Below are 18986 nucleotides of genomic sequence, written 5' to 3'. Positions count from 1 at the left end.
TTGCACTCTGATACTTACAAGAATGAGACACAGCTTTTATTCTGGTTCGTTTGCGGGTTCACTTACAAACTACATTCAGACCTCCCTTTCTGATATTGGGAGATTTTTCTTCACTATGGAAAATCAATATTCATTACAAACACACTTCCAATACAAGACGCAAGATGCTACTTTCATGATCTCTATGAACTTGACAACTTTGGTTTGACCTCTCGATCAATCTCGCCTACTAAGATCCCCTATCCTTTCGCGATTAGGCCCCAATCAGGTATCACTCAATACTAAGATATCTTGCTTCTCATGAAGACACACCTAACAGCAGCTAGGATTTTTTCCAAACATATTCTCCTTCTATGGTGATACAACACACCAAAAGAATGTGTTAATGCCTTAGTCTAACAATTTTCTTCAAGTTATATGTGCACTTCAATGTGCAGATTTTACACTCTTCTCACAATGTAAGAACCATTCTAAAAGATCTCACAATTACAGAAACAAAATGCGTGAGATGCAAGATTTCTTTTTCAACAAAAGATTTGACAATAAAGCTCAACGAGTATCTTGTAAAGATTCACACTTTTCTTTTCTCAAAAGAACACTTTGAAATCTCTATAAAGATATGAAAGATAGAGCTTTAAATTTCCTGAACAATATGTGTAAACTCTTTATTTTGAAAATGTGTTCTAACTCTATGAAAAGTTTTTCTCAAAAATTATAAAGCAATATAAAAAACTTGGGTTAAAATACTATTCTGTTTTAAACTGTATATATATATATATATTAATTGATTAATGTTTTTCTAAAAATATTTTTCAATTATGAATGAATCTCCTACATGATTTATAAACTAATGATGCATGCCTTTGAATGATGTATGATTTAAAAATACTTTTTAAAATGCATTCAAAACATATGATCATGTATACATGTATGTGCATGTAAATCATGTATGTATGTAAGTCTCATTTTAGATATGATTGATTTTAACTTGTGAGACTTTCATTGGGGCTCATCCTAGCCTAGACTCTTACTAAGAAAGCATCTTAAGACCTAATAAAGATATAAAAATACTTAACCCCTAAATATTCTTTTGAATGTTTTGCCTTGTATGAACTTGAGTCTTGACGTTATAGATGATACTTGTTGTTTGTTGATTTGTTCATCCTCTCAAGCTTGTCCTTGAACATTGACCATGTTGTCAATCATTTGTCTTTATCAACCTTTTATCTTCATTAAACTATACGTGTCCTTTGTCTTCGTCAAAATATATGTGATGCATGCTTGCATCTTCAATTCTAAACTAATGAATTTTAAATTTCAGTTTTAATTTTTACAAAACATAACAGTAATTTAATGTATAACAAAAAATGTGGTTATTTCCATATACATTGCTTTACTCGAATTTAAAGCCTCGTGTTTTAATTCTCTTACACTTACTAACAAGAAAACCATCTAAACTTTTAGGGACTTAATATCAATGAAATTAGAGTTTAATAAGTGGCTTAGTGCTATATTTAGGTAGTTTTATTTTTAACTCAAGTTTATTTATATTCAACAAGAAAATCATCTATCCCCATAGAAGAGATGGAGACTGGCAATAATCTTCACTACACAAGAAAACATTAAAATATAGCACTAACAATGTAAGGGTGACGCAATAATCTTCACTACACTGCAAAGTATAGTGGCCAATAATAAAACTTCAAACATTAACTACCATTCTAACCAACAACATTAGCTACCCATATTTGAAATTGCATTCCACAATTTAATTAGGATCCTAATATTGAAGTTTTGAGTGTTTTTATACTAACATTATTAAAACTACAATTATAGTAAATATAACGGATTTAAAACACTATAAGGAACTAACAAGTTATTGGTTTAATGATATAAAACTCTACCAGATTCCTAGAATAATTAAAAGGTCAAAAGTTCATTTCTCATGAACAACACTTATTGGGAGAGTCAATCACGCATCTCGAAAGTGATTAGTATGTAATAAATTTTGGGTCACACGTGTAATGTTTAAATGCATTTAAGATCATTATTTTAAGTAGACAAATTAAAGTGATCTAATTTAAGTAAAATATATGACTATAGACATAGTTGTTATGAAAATTATTGTGGAGAAACCAAAAGTCTTATTTCCATTTTATGATGGGTGAAATTGAAATAAGAAAATCAAGTAGGATCACCCTCTATGTAAGGGTATGCACTTCTTATAAATAAAATATTATGATCCCCAAATTGTAGACAATACAACACACAACAATATGAACCACAACATAAGAGTTCATTATCTTCATCTCGTTAGAAGAAAAACTAAGGTTGATGGTAATCTACAATTGGAAGGTCAAAGAACCTACATGTTCTACTATGAATATGAATTTGCATACAAAGACATGTAGTTGGTGGATACATGATGAAAGATAATATAAAGTTCATTCTTTTTATTCTTTATGAATATATTAAGGTACGCTTCTGCTCTAGTTTTATATTTATTCTCGATGATTTGACATGAAAAATCTTGACTATATGATGATAATTGTTCATCATATTTAGTATGTATCTTTAAAGTCTAAAGTCTCTCACTCTTAAAGTCTATTTTTTCCTACATAGTAGTCAAGAAAAACACAATTAGGGGACTTAAGCCAAACTCATGGTGGCCCATCACCCTGTATAATAATTGCCCACGAAAGATAGTGGAAAAACTCAGGTTGCATATTTTATTGTCGCACCTATAATTGCTATAACCTACAAACTCATACGTCACTGAAATTTGAGCAATCCCCTCCATAAATTTCCAACACTAGAGAGGTTCATTCAACCAATAAAAGTGGGAGAGAAAGAATTAAGGAACCAAAGAAAATGGCTGAAGAATGTGCTGGGAACTCAGTTGCAACATCTACTTCTACACCATTAAACTGGTGGTATCTTCAGGCAAATTCTGTTCCTTCTTGGAACAATACTAATAACACATGGAATAACCAAACAAACCCTAACTCTTCCTCATCTTGTGAAGAAGATATATCTGTTTCTACATCATTCACCAATGCCTCCCACCATTCAACCAACACAGTTGAATCCTCTCGCAGGTTTGTGGAGCCACCTGCACCTTCCTCCAATGAGTTTATGGGAGAACATGGTTCAGATAATCAACTTTGGAGCCATGTTCTATTGTAAGTTTTTATGTTTAGTAATGGTTTTAATTACCACAAATAAAAAGACTAAATAGTTATATATATAAGAATATTTTGACATTTTGAATCAAAATATTTGATGTTGTTTAGTGCTTGTAATTGACAGAGGTAAGTAGAGATCGCAGAATAATCATCTAGGTTAGAAAATTGTTGAAAAATTGAAGAGTGCTTTAAGGTATGTATAGGAGTTAATGGTAGGTTTTCAAGCACTATATTTGTCTTCACCATCAATTTTTTTTTGGATAAGTGTCTTCACCATCAAATAATCTTCTAGGTTTATGCTTTCCACTATTTATGATAGCGGTATTGTGTAATCCAGTAAACAAATTCATGGGTGTGATCTTACTATAAACTAAAATCTCTTCTTATAAAAAATATATCTCAAATTGCACTTGCACTCTCGAACCATAATATTGTAGTTCTGGGAGTCTCACAATAATATCATGATCGTATTTGAGTCCGATTTTCCAACCAATTTTCTTTATTGCAATAAACACAGCATAATTGTAACTACAATTTAATACACTGCTTTTACTTTCATGGCACTCTTGCATGTTCACCCAGACCACAAAAATCAAAGGGACAATTTTCTCTCATATTTGAATCTCAGAAAGAAATCTTATATAAAAAAATAAACTATAGTTACCTTTGATCAGTACATAGAATATTATTAAGGTTGATTGATTATAATTACTACAATATAGAATATCAAAGTTGAATTGCAATATTTTCATTTTTTTATAAATTAAAAACAACTGTTTTATGCTTTAATTTATAGAGGTGTTGGATCAAACAACAGTCAAGAAATTGGGGAGAACTTTCTGGATGCCCTATCATCTAAAAGCATGGGAAGCACCATGTTTGAACCAGCCTGTGACTACTTGAAGAAACTTGATACCAATTGGGATCATCACTATAATGGTTCAACTTCATTCAACACTTTTGAGAAGCATTTAAATGGGTACAGTAATGCCATGATTGAGAATAATAATGAAAGGTTGACTAAGTTATCTAATCTTGTAAGCACTTGGTCTATTGCTCCACCAGACCCAGAAGTTAATAATAGGCACTTTGTTCCACAAAGAACAAACATGTCTTTGAATTCTACCATGGATCATTACGCACAATCTGACCCTAATTGTCATATCAAGCAACCTTCTAGTGGAGTGTTTCCTAATTTCTATGGTCATAACATGATGAGGGTTAAGCAACAATATCATGCAAGTGAAGTTCCAGGAGATGTTTTTGGAAAATCATCTAACACAAATGGGTATCAAAATGGATTTAATAGCCTTTCACCAATATCATGCCAAAGAAATTTCTCAGATCTGATATCATTCAACAATAAGGTACGAATGTTTTCATTCAATATTGTCGGTATATCATTTATTATTCATATATTAAATATCATTCAATTTTTAAGATAGTTATACATATGTACCATAATTCAGTGAAGGCCAATATAATTAAACTCATATGCTATACTTTAGGTTAAATATTTGCTTATAAAATGTATGCAATTAATGTGCAGATAAGAAATAATGGTGGAAAAGGAGAAGGGACAGCAGTACGTGAAGTAAAGAAAAAAAGATGTGAAGAATCTTCAGAAACAATGTTGAAGAAACCTAAGCAAGATACATCCACAGCTTCTTCTACAAAGGTACATAATGAACTTATGAGTGTAAAGAAAAAGCATAAAGTGGGAAACATCCTTTATTGTAGTATTAAGAAACTTCTAATTTCTTTTGTTTAAAAGGTGCAGGCACCCAAAGACAAGCTAGCAGACAAAATCACAGCCCTTCAGCAAATAGTGTCTCCATTTGGAAAGGTAACAGCATATTGCACTAAGCTCCCTATTCTTATTTTCTTTTCCTCTCTTCTATGTCACGGTTAAGTTGGATTTACCCCGATCACGGGAAAATGTAACCGATATGTACGTAATTGCGATTGTGATATTGTTATGAAGACTCCTGAAACCATAATATTGTAGCCACAATTCATGAATAACAATGATCATTATTAATATTATTTTTTTAATTTCAGACTGATCAAGCATCGGTGCTGTTTGAAGCAATTGGATACATAAAGATTCTTCAGGAAGAAGTCCAGGTGGGTACCATTATGGAAAAGTTCCCTCTCACTAGTGCATTATGCATGTATATATATAATACACAATTATCCTTCCTTGTTGCTTTCTTGTTCTACTTTTCATTTCTAATGTCAACCAGAATATACTTAGTTCTAGGATATGTTCGATCCTTTTTAAAATGAATAAAAACTTTCTACCAATAACACATTTTCGTCCATCTCATTAGCATCATCATGCAGATTATAAGATTTAAAAATTAAAGAACTCCTTAATTAGAGTATACAATGTAGAAAAAATAAATATAGAGACTGATAGTGTAAAAGATTTATACACTATTAGTGCATCATCTAACATCCATATTTAATTATTATCGATTCTTCGTAAAAGATAATATAAAAGATAATAGATAATATACTAACTCTATCTTTATATTGATATTACACAAATATTACACGTAGTTAATATATCTTTATAGCCCACATACAATTAATCAACTTTAGGGAACTTGTGGTTTTACAATTTAGGATAGTTTACTTGTATTAGAAAGTTAGAAGTTGGTATAAGAGTATAATATTTATGTACTAATAGCGTAAAGATTTATATATAATTAGTTATTATCTGTTATTTATTTGTATTACTTTTATTTAAGATTTAATGATGATTGAAAATAAATAGTCAATGATATAATAATAATATAAAAAACTCTTACATTATTAGTGCATACATATTTTTTTTAAATTTAGTCTAAATATTGTAATTAATGATTATACATAACATTAATCTTAATTTAGTGTGTAAATTCCATTAATATTAAATATATTTTTTTGATCAGTAATAAAAACTTTATTAATCAAGAGATAAAAATATTAGGAGAACAAATGGTACTCCTATCCACTGAATTCCTGAAATTAACAAAGAGAAAGACAAGTTGATGGATGTCTCACTCAATCAACATAAGAGTAAGAGAAAAAAGGAAAGCGGACAATAATAAGGTTTCAGGAATGCAGAAAAATAAGCTTCACCATCTCCTCTATTTGGAACATCAAGTTCTCAAATATAACTTCGTTCATAATGTGCCAAATAGTCCAAATTGTGACAAACCAAAGAGCCACCCATAACTGTTTTTTTCTTGTTCTCCAACCATATCATGTTTTCATGAGATGCAAAGAGAGTCATTGCATCATTATGAATGATAGATGGAAGACCACAATAATAATAAAGCTTTTGCCAAACAAGATAGGATATTGAACAAGAAAAAACAAGTGACTAGTAGTTTCCTCCAACTCACCGCAAAGAGAACAAAGAAGGGGATCTTGCATAGATAATCCACCTCTATGACCAAGGTTCACTTTAGTTGGTACCCCATCCAAAGTAATTCTCCCCACTAAGCATTTCATCTTTGATGGAGCATTAGAAGCCCAAAGCCTCTTGAAGAAAACAAGGTCCTGACTTCCTTCCACCTGATGCAAAGATTGGTAAGCACTCCTGACCGAGTATTACCCACTTATGTCATGAATCCAAGTCCAAGAATCAGCAGTATGTTGTTTAGGCGTAGAATTGTGTAGGAATCATAGGAGACCTTCATATTCTTCTTCCTCCCAAACGAACAAGTTTCTTCTCCAATGTATGCTCCAAGACCAAACTCCATTACTCCAAGCACCCAAGGATTCAACAGTTGCATCTTTTTCTAAAGCCACCTGAAATAATCTTGCAAAGGAATTTTTAAGGGTATCTCTTCCCACCCATAAATCAGTCCAAAATTTAATAGAAGAGTCACATCCTAAAAATCCACGAACACCATTATTTACCCAACAACAACCTATTCCCTCCTTAGACTGACTAAGATTAACTAAGATCTATGAACACCATCATTAATATTAAATATTGAGCATGAAGTGACTGAATTCAAATGTGAGTTAGATGCTGACATGCATTTCATGCAGCATATAGTTTTGTTTGTAGTAAGAAATCAAGAGATGCAAGGAATTCAATCTGGTATGCTTTTTTTGGGACAATAGGGTTGTATACAAATAGTATCATCTTTATAAATGTTTTATCAAATAAAATGTTATCATTTTCTATCAAATATAAGCACTTGAGAACAACCCTCTCAATGTGTGTGATTCATATATTAAAGATGAATTATTGCATACTCACATATATATTAAGCCGTTAATAATATATTAAATTTATATTAACTTATTCAAACTCAATAATTTAAATATGTCTTAGATCATCGTCTCAAATTGGAATAATCATCTCCAGGGACAAATTATTTATTTTACTTCTATATTTAAGGATAGAAATATCATCATATTATATTTAAAGGATAAAAGTGTTATATTATAATATTTTTTCCTTTGTTTTTTTTATGCACTTATCTCCTTAATACTGGACAAGATATTGACCCTCTGAAATTATATAATATTAGCTTAGTCACATTGGTTAATTAATCTTGAATAACATTAACTTGTATATAATGCTGAAAGATGCAGTTGTAAACAACAAGATATTTTAACTATAACTAGTTAATTAATATACATATATCCTACTTGTTAAGATCCAATGGTAATCATATTTAGTTTTGAATTTCTTGTAGCTATTAATTCGTTTATAGCATAAGTACATCTCCTATTCTTTTAGCTTATTTGCATCTTACATATATATATATACATTCAAACATTTTGCAGATACTGTGCAACCCTTACTTGAAGAATAATAACTCATACAAGGTAAGAAAGTTTTCTAAAACTAAGTCTCACAATTTGTCACTCTTAACAAAATATAACCCGTCTTTGCAATTGGTTTTCTTTAATTTGAATGGAATTCAGGATCCATGGGGAAGATTGGATAGAAAAGATAAGGAGGACACAAAACATGACCTTAGGAGCAAAGGTCTTTGTTTAGTTCCTACTTCATGTACTCCTCTAGCTTATAGAGAGATCACTGGACCAGATTATTGGACACCAGCATATAGAGGATGTTTGTATAGGTAAAAGTTTTCATGATTGATGAACATAATGTGATAAATGTAATGTATGTCCCTTCTGAATAAACTATAAAACATTGTAAAATAATCAGTAATGTCTTGGTGCATGGGTTGTTGTTCATGTTATTATTACTATTATTACTATTGTTATTACTACTATTTTGTCATTGTCACCATACCTTTGTTATTTTGATGAGTAACTAATCTCCTTCCAGATATTACAATTGTTTCTCTCAATTAGTATGTAGCTTTATCCAACTTGATATTGATGTTATAGGAGTGAATATCTATTCAAAAACATTTCCTACTTTTTTTTATTATATTGATTAAAATGATTCATTACTTACATATAACAAAATTAATTCTATTTATTCATTCTTATAGTTCAAAATAATATTCAGAGCTAATTTTCCTATTCCATTTTAATTGAAGATTTTGTTTCTATGCCCTTTAACACCATGAAAATGAACAATTTCCTTTTCTTACAAACATATACAAGATTTGTCACCAAAAAATTATATTTATGTTTTCTTATTTCTTTATTATTTAAATATAGCTATCATAAAATTAGAAAATAGATTTTGATATATATGACCTAGAACTATAATTTTTTTTTATATAGTGTTGTATTTTTTTATGGGCAAATGTTAGTATGTTTTTATTTGTTATGAGTGACATTCGAATTGTCAATTTCTTTCACTCTAATCATTCACCCTATCATCAAATCACTCTATAACTTCATTTTTTTATTTTTTAAATTTGTTATTGGTAAAACTCGAATATGGGTGAGACTCGAATCCACAACCTTCTACGCTCCCTTCGTTAAACCTTTCACATTCACCATCTCCGTGCATAGTGTTGTATTATTTTTTATTTAATAAGTAATGACTATTAATACATAGATGTTATATGATATACTAAAAGTAGTGTAAAAAGTAAACTCTCATACAATTGGTACACGGACTATTTTCTCAAGAAAATAATGTTTAAACTTCCAAAGCATGGATTACTGTCATTTTTATTCTTCCCCATAGATTTTCATTGAAATCCAAAAATAATTAAATTGAAAATGATGGACGGAATGGTTAGTGGAGTAAGATTAACTAATGGTGGAGTTTAATATAGTTAGGGATAATCAAGGAACCAATATCAGCATATTCCTATTTTTGTATAACAACAACATGGTGATTGGTTCTCTATAGAAAGGGGAAAATGGTGCTAAAAATCATCCTCTTAATAATGTCTAAGGATAAGGATTTTAGAGATTCAAAGGGTCGCATGGAAATAATAATGTGAAATCAAGTAATATTTAGGAAGTGAGAGTAGTCAAAATAATACCCATGCATGGTACTTCTACTCACGTGATTTTGAGGGGACCAAGCAAACATCAAAGATAGGAGGATAGCAATATGAGCCCATTGCAATTTTGATTCAAAAAGAGTAATATACTTTTGCCCTTATCAATTTCTGTCTATATTAATTTGATTTTCGAAAAGTAAAATCTAAACTATTATTCAAATTTCAAAAATAGTGAATATGATTGAAAATAGTTCATGTTGGGAATAATAAAAATAATTAATTTGACCACTAATTAATAATTTTAAGGACCATTCTCTCATTTTTAAATTTTCAAAGACCAATTTAATATATAATTTTTTGAAAGAATGAAATAGGTGTTTACTCTTAAAAAAATTCTAGTAAAAGAAAAGCTAATGTAATTTCTAATAAATTAATAATCCACAATGAATAGTTTATGTTCAAATATGATAAAATTTTAAGAGTGTAATATCTATTTATTGATAGCATAAAATTTATACTCAATTAGTATATTATTCATTATTAATTTGCATTATTTTTATTTAATAATAAAAATGATTAAAAATAATTAGTGGATGATGTTGATATTGAAAAGGACTTTTCTGTGTATAAATATTTTTTCTCTAACTTTAATCCTAATAAATAGCTGGAAGAAAAGATAAGTCATGGAGATCATCTATTACAACATTTGGTGTTTCATTATGTCTCAAACCAATCAAAAATGTCAATTAATAAAAAAATCATAAAAACATAAAATAATTTATTTTTTATTATTGGTGAAATATGATTAGTTTGAGATAATGATACATGTATTTTTCTGGACATGTGATTTTTGTATTAGCAATATGTGGTTCTTAAAAGTTGACAGTGATCACTAATATGACGAAAAAACAAAAGGACCAAAAGCCCCCAAGGGTGCTCTTTGTATAAAAGCCTAATATTTATGTATTATTAGTATAAAAATTTACATGGTACATAATCTATCATTTATATTTTTTCTATTTTTATAAACATATTTACAGCCATATAAATAGAGCTAAAGTTTATGCATTCATTTCTAACTGTCAAAGACAGAGGAAAACATTATTCCCTAGCTTTTAACCATCGATACCAGTCTTTTGTTTTAACTTTAATTCGATTCCTTACCTGATAAATAGTCTAAGTAAATAAATCCAAATTGGCAGTGCTACTTTTTGCCCCAGTATACCCATATATTCATGAGCCCTTTTCATTTTGTTAATTCATTTAATTTTCATTGATTATTCAGAACCTAAAAATGGACTTATATATACTTTACAAGTAATAGAATGGATTGCTTGATAAACAAGCAACAACGTATTGATTAATTAACCAACTTAACTATCTATCCAACGGCTATATTATAACCATATGGTGGGTAAAACAACACTAAAATACTTCCAATAGCCCCCATGAAGCTGAAGAGTGAATATTAATGACTCCAGCTTAAAATCTTGATTTGAAACCGTAACAATGCGATAAATCAGAATATTAATACTAATGTGATTGGATTTTCAATCATTTGGTTATATTATTGATCATAAATCTTGACCATATAATGAAATCATGGTTCCACATCATTGAAGCTTCATAGTTGTAAAATACATACTATAATAATATTGTATGTAAGAGAGAGGTAGGAAGTAGAGTATATATAATTAGTTTTATTGTCCTGGTTGGAATCCACCAAAGATGGTGACTTTTCATAGCACCATCTTTCCTTGAGTAGTAGAAGTTGTTATGGTTTTGTATTGGTATCACCATATTATGCATCCCTTCATACATAACATCTATAGCCTATGCATATTATCTGAAAGCCATAAACAATCTACCTCCATGATGGAACTTGAACATCAGTGTTACAACACATATAAGGAGCAACATGTTCTTGAGAAATTCTTTCGAAAGGAGCAACATTAGGTTCCATTGGCATCTTGTTAGAGGAATACAATATTGAATGTGCTTCAACATATATTGGAGCTCTTCAAGAAAAAAACACCAATGGTTGGCAACAAGTTTGCAATTAGAGATGGCAAAACAAGCATTGCCGGGGCGCGTCCACATAGCCCGCGTTTTTGTGTGGACAGGGCATACAAATTTTGCCCGTTTTGCCCACCAAGTTCATGGGCATCTCCATTAGGCATGCGGGTGGCCACCATAAACATAATTTAAGGAATAAATAAGAAAATTTTAAATAAATTATGATGTAATGTGATTTTTAATCACTAAAAAATTGTAATCCAATGTGATTTGTTAAACTTCATATAAAATATATAAAAAAATTGTTAATTTTTTATCTTCAACTACTTTATTTAATATAATTTCATTTATTATATGAATTTTTTATTTTTTTAATTATTCAATAATGCTTGTGGGCCGCCTGCAAGTCTGTTAGCCCGTTTTAAAACGGGCAAGGCATTCCATTAAACCAATGCGGGCATGCCCGCACCCGCTTAAGTTTTTGCAGGCATTTGCGGACGCAGGCTAAACTGAAAATGCAAAGTATCAAAGTGTTACACTATTAGATTGCCTATGTTTTGATGAAGCCAATGATTTATTAAAAGCTTGAAGATGACTTAATAAATCAACATGCCATGGACTCAAAGATCTCATATCTAGACTAGGCTTTTACAAGAGTCATTTTTAGAGTCTTAGATGTGTGTCTTAGATATTGAGTCTAGATTAGGTAAACCTGGGTACAATTCTCACAAGTCTTAAAAATAATCAAATCATTTACATGAGACATGTCATCTAGATTATTATATGTTCATGCATTAATCATACATGTTATTTGTACATTTTAGATATAATATATTGGTAAAATATGTATAGTTGATAAGCATAACATATAGGTATTTTACCATTTTATCATTTAGCTGAAAAATATGTTAGTTAATCGATTAAGGAAGGTGTTAATCGATTAATGTGATTTCGGTTTTAACTGATAACTGAAAACCTGAAAACAGTTATTCTCAACAGTCCGTTAATCGATTAAAAGGGCACTTAATCGACTAGTTGGGTCTAAGAAAAGTTTTCTATATAAACTATGTTTTTAGATCTTGCACCATACATCATATAATTCAATTTTAGAACTGCTAGTTGCATATTTTTTTGTGCTCATTTGTGTCATTTAGGCAGAGAGAAGTGCATTGTGAGATAGTGAGAGATAGTATCATGTTTAGGGTTTAATTATCATCCAATTGCATGTGATTAATGTGTTAACCTTTGCTATCTTTTCTTGCGTGATTCTTGCATTTCTTTAGAAAAATTCTAGGATAGAAATTCTCTGTTATGCACATCAATTAACTCATACATATTCATGTTTACTTGTGAGTCTTGTATATGGTTTTTAGCTGAGTTTCAATTGTGATATTTTGAGCTATATTCTGCTTGATAATATTCTATTTTTTATACTGTTTTTGTGTTGTAATAAGGGAAGTCATCTCTTGGTGTCGTACCACCTAAGAGACTCAGTGAGTCTTCACCAAGACTTAGAAGTCTTGAGTTTAGAACGTTTTCTTGGTTGGGGCAAGATCGCAAGCAAGGTTTTCTTAGGCGATTAAGTGAGTCAAACCAAGAAAGTGGGTTCTCGGATTCAAGAATGGATCGTCTAAGTGTTTGTATTGGAAGTGTGCATGTAACAATACATTCGTTTAAATATTAGTGAAGAAAATATCCCGAGATCAGAAAGGGAGGCCTGGATGTAGTTTGCAAGTGGACCCGCAACTGAACCAGGATAAAATTCCTTGTTGCAGGCTTTTTCTATCCTTAATCTCTTTACTTTTCAAGTTGTAATATTGCCTAATTTTAGATGATAATTTGCATACTGTAACTTTTCTATATTGAGTTTAATTCTGTTCAAGTATATTTGCTTTATATGTATCTGATTATCGGTAAGTGGTTGTGCAATAAGCTATTCCACAACTTGTTGTTTTCTGTGAGTTAATCGATTAAGACAGTGTGTTAATAGATTAACTGGGTTTTTTTTTTCCAGAATAGGGCTTCAGTGCAAAAAGCGGTAATTGGTAATCGTGACACCTATTCAACCCTCATTCTAGGTGTGTTCTATCCATTGATACCTAAGATAAACGGGTCGTGCGGCCCATTTTGCCACTTCTGATTGCAACCATGTTGCATAGCAACACCAACAAGATGGTTGTGATTCTAGTGTATGTAGTTCTTGAATTGGTCTTGATAGTCCTCATTCTTATTAACTCTTGATGACATAAACCTGCTTGAGCATTCTTCAACATATGATGACAAAAAAGGCTTGAATGAGAACTTCAATTTTAGCAGTCATGTACTTGGTGTGATAGGCATTTTCCACTATTCTAGCCAACAAACACACCTCAGCTATGAAGAAAAACACCCAACAGATTATGAAAAGGACAATTATGCATGCCCTTGAATCTCTAGAGCCTAAAGGTTCCTGCAACAAAAGCATCAACTTGCCACCATTATGAGGATTGGGCTAACCATAAGGAACAAAAATACACCAACACCATAGCCACTACAATTGGTTTTGGCATAGGAACTGCTTCTTACACCTTAAATCCATTCCAATTGGTGAAATTGTGGTTCCCCTTATATTTGCAAAAGCAACATTGCTGACCTTTACAAGTGTTGGCTTCTTTTGGCAGTTTTCAATAGAGCATTGATACTCTTGATCAATGATAATAGGACTTTTAACATTTTGCATTGCAATGTCACTTAAAGTGATATCTGATGCAGCACCTGGATACTTATCTAGCCATGTCTTGATTTTGAGGCCATTTTGTATGTGCCAGCAAATATGCAGTTCAACACACGATCGCCTCTCACCTCTAATTCATTCTGATACTTTCCAAGACTTCCAATAAGTGACTATAATACTTATCACTGTCTTGAACAATCTTGACAATATTTCTTCTCTAAAACCATGAGGAGAAACCTTGTCCTTACACGACATTGTAGGGATAGTATGCCAAGAAAAGTGAGTAAAGTCAAGGACCTACCGTTGAATCTTTCCAGTGCACTTGTAATTCAATTGATTTTGTTCTGCCACCAGATGACATGCCTTTGAGGGTCACATTCACAACTTTATAAAAAAGATAAGCATTCCCTTGCTTTCTTGCTGCATCCAATATGATGACCTTAATGCCTCACAAATTCTTGAAGTTCTTGAAGTTGCATAAATGTATCCTCTGACTTCGTTGCCTCATTCTTCAAGGAAGCGTCAAAGTGTGTAAAAATTAAACATGGACATGAAAATCACAGAAGAGAAGAGAAAAAAAAGGTAAAGGGATTTGGGAGAATAATTGTAGAGAATGCGCATTGCTGATGACTAGAGCCTTCATGATGAAGGCTCTGATACCATGTTACGATTTTGTGTAACTCATTCTGATTTTCATTGAGTATTTAGAACTCAAAATGGACTTATATACATTTTACAAGTAATAGAATGGATTGGTTGATAAACAAGCAAAAACATGTTGATTAACTAACCAACTTAACTAACTATCCAACGACTATATTATAACCATATTGTAGGTAAAACAACCCTAAAATACTTCCAATAGTGGTCGTAGTAGAATCCTATATACAGGTTAGTCATACATATCTACTTATATTATCAGAAACTATCATGCATGTTTCTGGGTGCCACATTTAATTATAGATTCCTTGTAGACTCTCGGCTTTCATTTTCATTTTGTTTAAAATCTTATGCAACTTCGAAAAAAGCCAAATTGTTTGTGCAATCAAGGTGAAAACTGGCAATGAATAGCATGTTTGTTTCCATGTACCACATTAATTATAGAGGACCATGGTATATGTGCTATATGAATTTTATATGCTTGTAGCTTTTAGCCTAACACTAGGTTTGACAATGTGATAAGAACCATGGGAGAACCTAGAGTCCAAGGCCTTATAAGTTATAAACCCCACACTGTGATCCCATACTTTCATCGTGGGACTCAAGTCCCATATCTTGAAATTGGACTCTAAGAGTATGCCACGTCGCATTACAGATTATCCAGATGCTTACGATGAATGGAATGCCCTTAGCAGTTTTGGCTCTTATATATCCGTAGTTGGGATTCGGCGCTTCTTCGTGGTTGTAACAATCACTTCCACTTCTTTCTTTGCTTTAGGAGCTCGTAGGTCTCAAGGGTTGTTTTCCAACTCGTCCGGAGGACTATGTTGAGATGTCAACTGCTAAGGGAACGTCTTCTGGATCGATTGAAGAGGGAGGTGAAAAGAAGAAGTTTAGTATATCATAGTTGATCGCGGGTTGGATAATCTCTGCTTGCCCTATTCAAACCTCACCCTATGTCAGCAGTGAAGTCTTGCTCGTTGAAGACGCAAAAATGAAATTGTATAGATAGAGGTGAAGGTTAGAAAATGAACAATGTTTGTAAGTTGGTTCTTGAATGAGAATGGAGTGAAAGGAAATACTTGCGAGTCATGAAATACACTTGTGAGATACCTCTGAAATCTTGCATTTTCCTTCCTTTCCCTCTGTAACTCAACTCGCAAATAACCCCTAACAAAATATAGATAAAATGTTGGTTCAACACTTTGTTAGTATTTTTGTTGGCTTTAGAGATGATGCATATCTAAACCTGTATTCTAGTACTAATTGGTTTATAAATTCTGATAATCTGTGCTTTCAATAGTTTTATGCATTTGTATTTCATGCCTTCTTAAGATAACTCCAATAGATTTGAACACTTTTATTGCAGTTGGCCAACATCATATGAATAACTGCTTTCAACTAAGAAACCCTTTTGTTCCCCACAACCTCTGGTCGGAACAGGAAGCGTGACCGGTCCATCATCTTCATCAGCCACCGGTTCACTTTCAAGAGTAACCTGAGCATCTATCCGCGTCCAGGACCAGTCAGAATCTGGGAGGGCTAAGTGGGCTTGGGCAAGAGCATTATCCCAGCCCGCGTTAGTCGCTGCATCAACTTCATCCTCCAACTTCATATTGGCCGCCTTTAATTCAACCAGCTCCGTTCCCATCCGGGCAACCTCAGCTCGGGCCAACTCCTCACGACCTTCCGATGACTTTAACTTGTCATGAAGTTGAAGCTTCTCCTCTTCAGCCCTTCCGAGGCGGTCAGCAAGAGAGGTCAGTTCCCTTTGGACGACACCCAAGTTCTCCTAGGCTGACAAAGCCACCTCCAGAGCATCCTTATGTTGGAGCGACATGGTAGAGAGTTGCTCGCTCGCAACAATGTTCTGCCCTTCCAAGCTCTTCAGGGCTTCAGCATGTTTTTCCTTAAGTTCATGAAGCTCGCCTGAATGTTGCTCCTGCAGGTTGACCAGAGCCTCCTCGCCAACCCGGTGGCAAGTACTCCATCACTCTTGAGGTACTTGGCCATTGACGCTGCCAAAACCACGGCCTCCCGGGTCCTCCTCAACAACTCAGCCAAAGGTATGTTGTCCATCATCTCCTAGATCCCCAAGTTCATCAAAGACTGCTCAACAACCTTTGGGATGCTGTAGCTGTACTTCGCACGAGCAGGAGTTGATTTCCCCTTGCCCACTCCATCAACCTTGTCCTTCCCATGCCTCTATTGGTGAGCGGCAACCACTTCAACAACCTTAGTAGGAGTAGATGTTTAGGCTGTCAAATCGACCGAGTGACTTGGGGTCGACCAGAAAGGAACAGTAGTGGTGGGCTCAAGACAGGGGAGGGGAGTCTCCCCCAAGTTGACAGGATGCCTGCCTTCCCTCCAAGGGGTAGCAGCCCCCTAAACAGGCCTTCAAATCGGGTCGGTGAATTGTGCCTCGCCCTTTTGTTGGCTTCAACATCCTTCCTCTTCTGGGCAACCCGCTTCAGTAGTCTGCTCCAATCTACTTGGTCGCTCATATTGTTGTTGAGAAATACAAGAGAAAACAAGTCACCCACTAAATATATTAATCAGGATATAATTTAAAGACACTTATAGTAGGATACCTATCGACCAATTCCTCTGAGGGGTAGTAGCCCCCCAGACATGCCTTCAAATCGGGTCGATGAATTGTGCCTCACCCTTTTTTGGCTTCAGCATCCTTACTCTTCTGGGCAACCCGCTTCAATAGTCTGCTTCAATCTACTTGGTCGCTCATACCGTTACTGAGAAATACAAGTCACCCACTGAATATATTAATCAAGATATAATTTAAAGACACTTATAGTGGGATACCTACCGATCGATTCCTTGAATGTTTGGTCGCCCTAGACGAGCCTATAGCATTCAATAACCCGCATGTTCTCAATCCAGGACAACATCTTATTCGCAACCCTCTTTTCCCGGCCATCCAACTGTTGTAGGAAAAGCAGAAAAAGTCTGTGTGGTTTTGGCGAATTCCCCTGTTCTTGGAAAATGGGAAACGAAGTTGATTGTCGGGGCCATACGCCCAAGTATGGCGGGATCCTCGGGCCTCTGCCTAGAAAAATTCGGATATCTTGTTCTTCACTGATCCTTCAAAAGGATGGAAGAGGGAACGATAATTCCGAGATTGAAGAGACGTCCACGCTAGCGACTTTCCTTATTCTCATCGTTATTTGTGTTGTGAGCCACCCGAAACATCCATAAAAACTACCTGATAATACAAGGCTGCTCCATGACCTCATAGAAGATCTTGAACGCCCAGATGAACCCCGGGAATTAGGGTGCAACTAAGAAGGGGTCACCTGGAGATGCTATAGCACCTCGCATATAACCCTTCAAAGGGGATCATCACCCTTATCCGCCAACACACATACTCATACATATAGAAGCACTAGCGATTCTGATTCTCGATGAGTAAGTTTTGGCAAACCCACTCCTCATCATTAGGGGTGTACTATAGGATGTCGTTTGCCGGACGAGTAAGAACATCCACAACATGATGCACATTTGGAGGAAAGAAGGTAGGGGTACCGAGGACTTCCCGGTCAACCCACCAATACTTGGAGTTGGGACCCGCCATACTCTCCGAGATGTCTAACTAGTCGACACGATCAACAAAGTTTCTCCCCATGATCAACCTGTCACCAGAAGAAGCATCAGACTCCAAAATGGACATACCATCCAAGAAAGCTAAGTGAAGAAGAATGAAGGGGTAACCCCCTATTTATTGGAAAATGACTTGACTCCCAGCATCATCCGAGGCCCAATCCGAGGACTCATCTCGTCCATTCAAAACCACTCGAGGACAATCCAACGGTGGCTCAGGAAACGAAGCAAGGAATCTGAAACGTTATTGACCCTCCACGTTAGTCAAAGGCATACCATCATCATAACCTACCCTTACGCCTAGAAGCTACTCGTGTGGTCGGTCCTAAAAACAATAAGTTGACCACGATCAATGGATCCACTTGGACAAAATAATTAAAAGATAATTAAAAGTTTAATAAT

General features: G+C 33.7%; 1 protein-coding gene across 1 annotated transcript; it reads left to right on the top strand.

The window, feature by feature from the left end:
* The first annotated feature begins 2777 nt into the window (after positions 1-2777).
* Positions 2778-8304, top strand: LOC109341031 (transcription factor bHLH111-like). The gene is made up of 8 exons (XM_019578821.1): positions 2778-3182; positions 3982-4322; positions 4362-4552; positions 4735-4863; positions 4960-5031; positions 5247-5312; positions 7983-8024; positions 8124-8304. The coding sequence occupies exons 1-8, from the start codon at positions 2872-2874 to the stop codon at positions 8286-8288; spliced, it is 1317 nt and encodes a 438-aa protein (XP_019434366.1). The 5' UTR covers positions 2778-2871; the 3' UTR covers positions 8289-8304.
* Positions 8305-18986: the final 10682 nt, after the last annotated feature.

Source organism: Lupinus angustifolius, unplaced genomic scaffold (assembly GCF_001865875.1).
Source record: "Lupinus angustifolius cultivar Tanjil unplaced genomic scaffold, LupAngTanjil_v1.0 Scaffold_332, whole genome shotgun sequence".
Taxonomy (NCBI): Eukaryota; Viridiplantae; Streptophyta; class Magnoliopsida; order Fabales; family Fabaceae; genus Lupinus; species Lupinus angustifolius.
The sequence above is the reverse complement of the archived record's forward strand: the minus strand, read 5'-3'. Positions and strand labels throughout refer to the sequence as shown.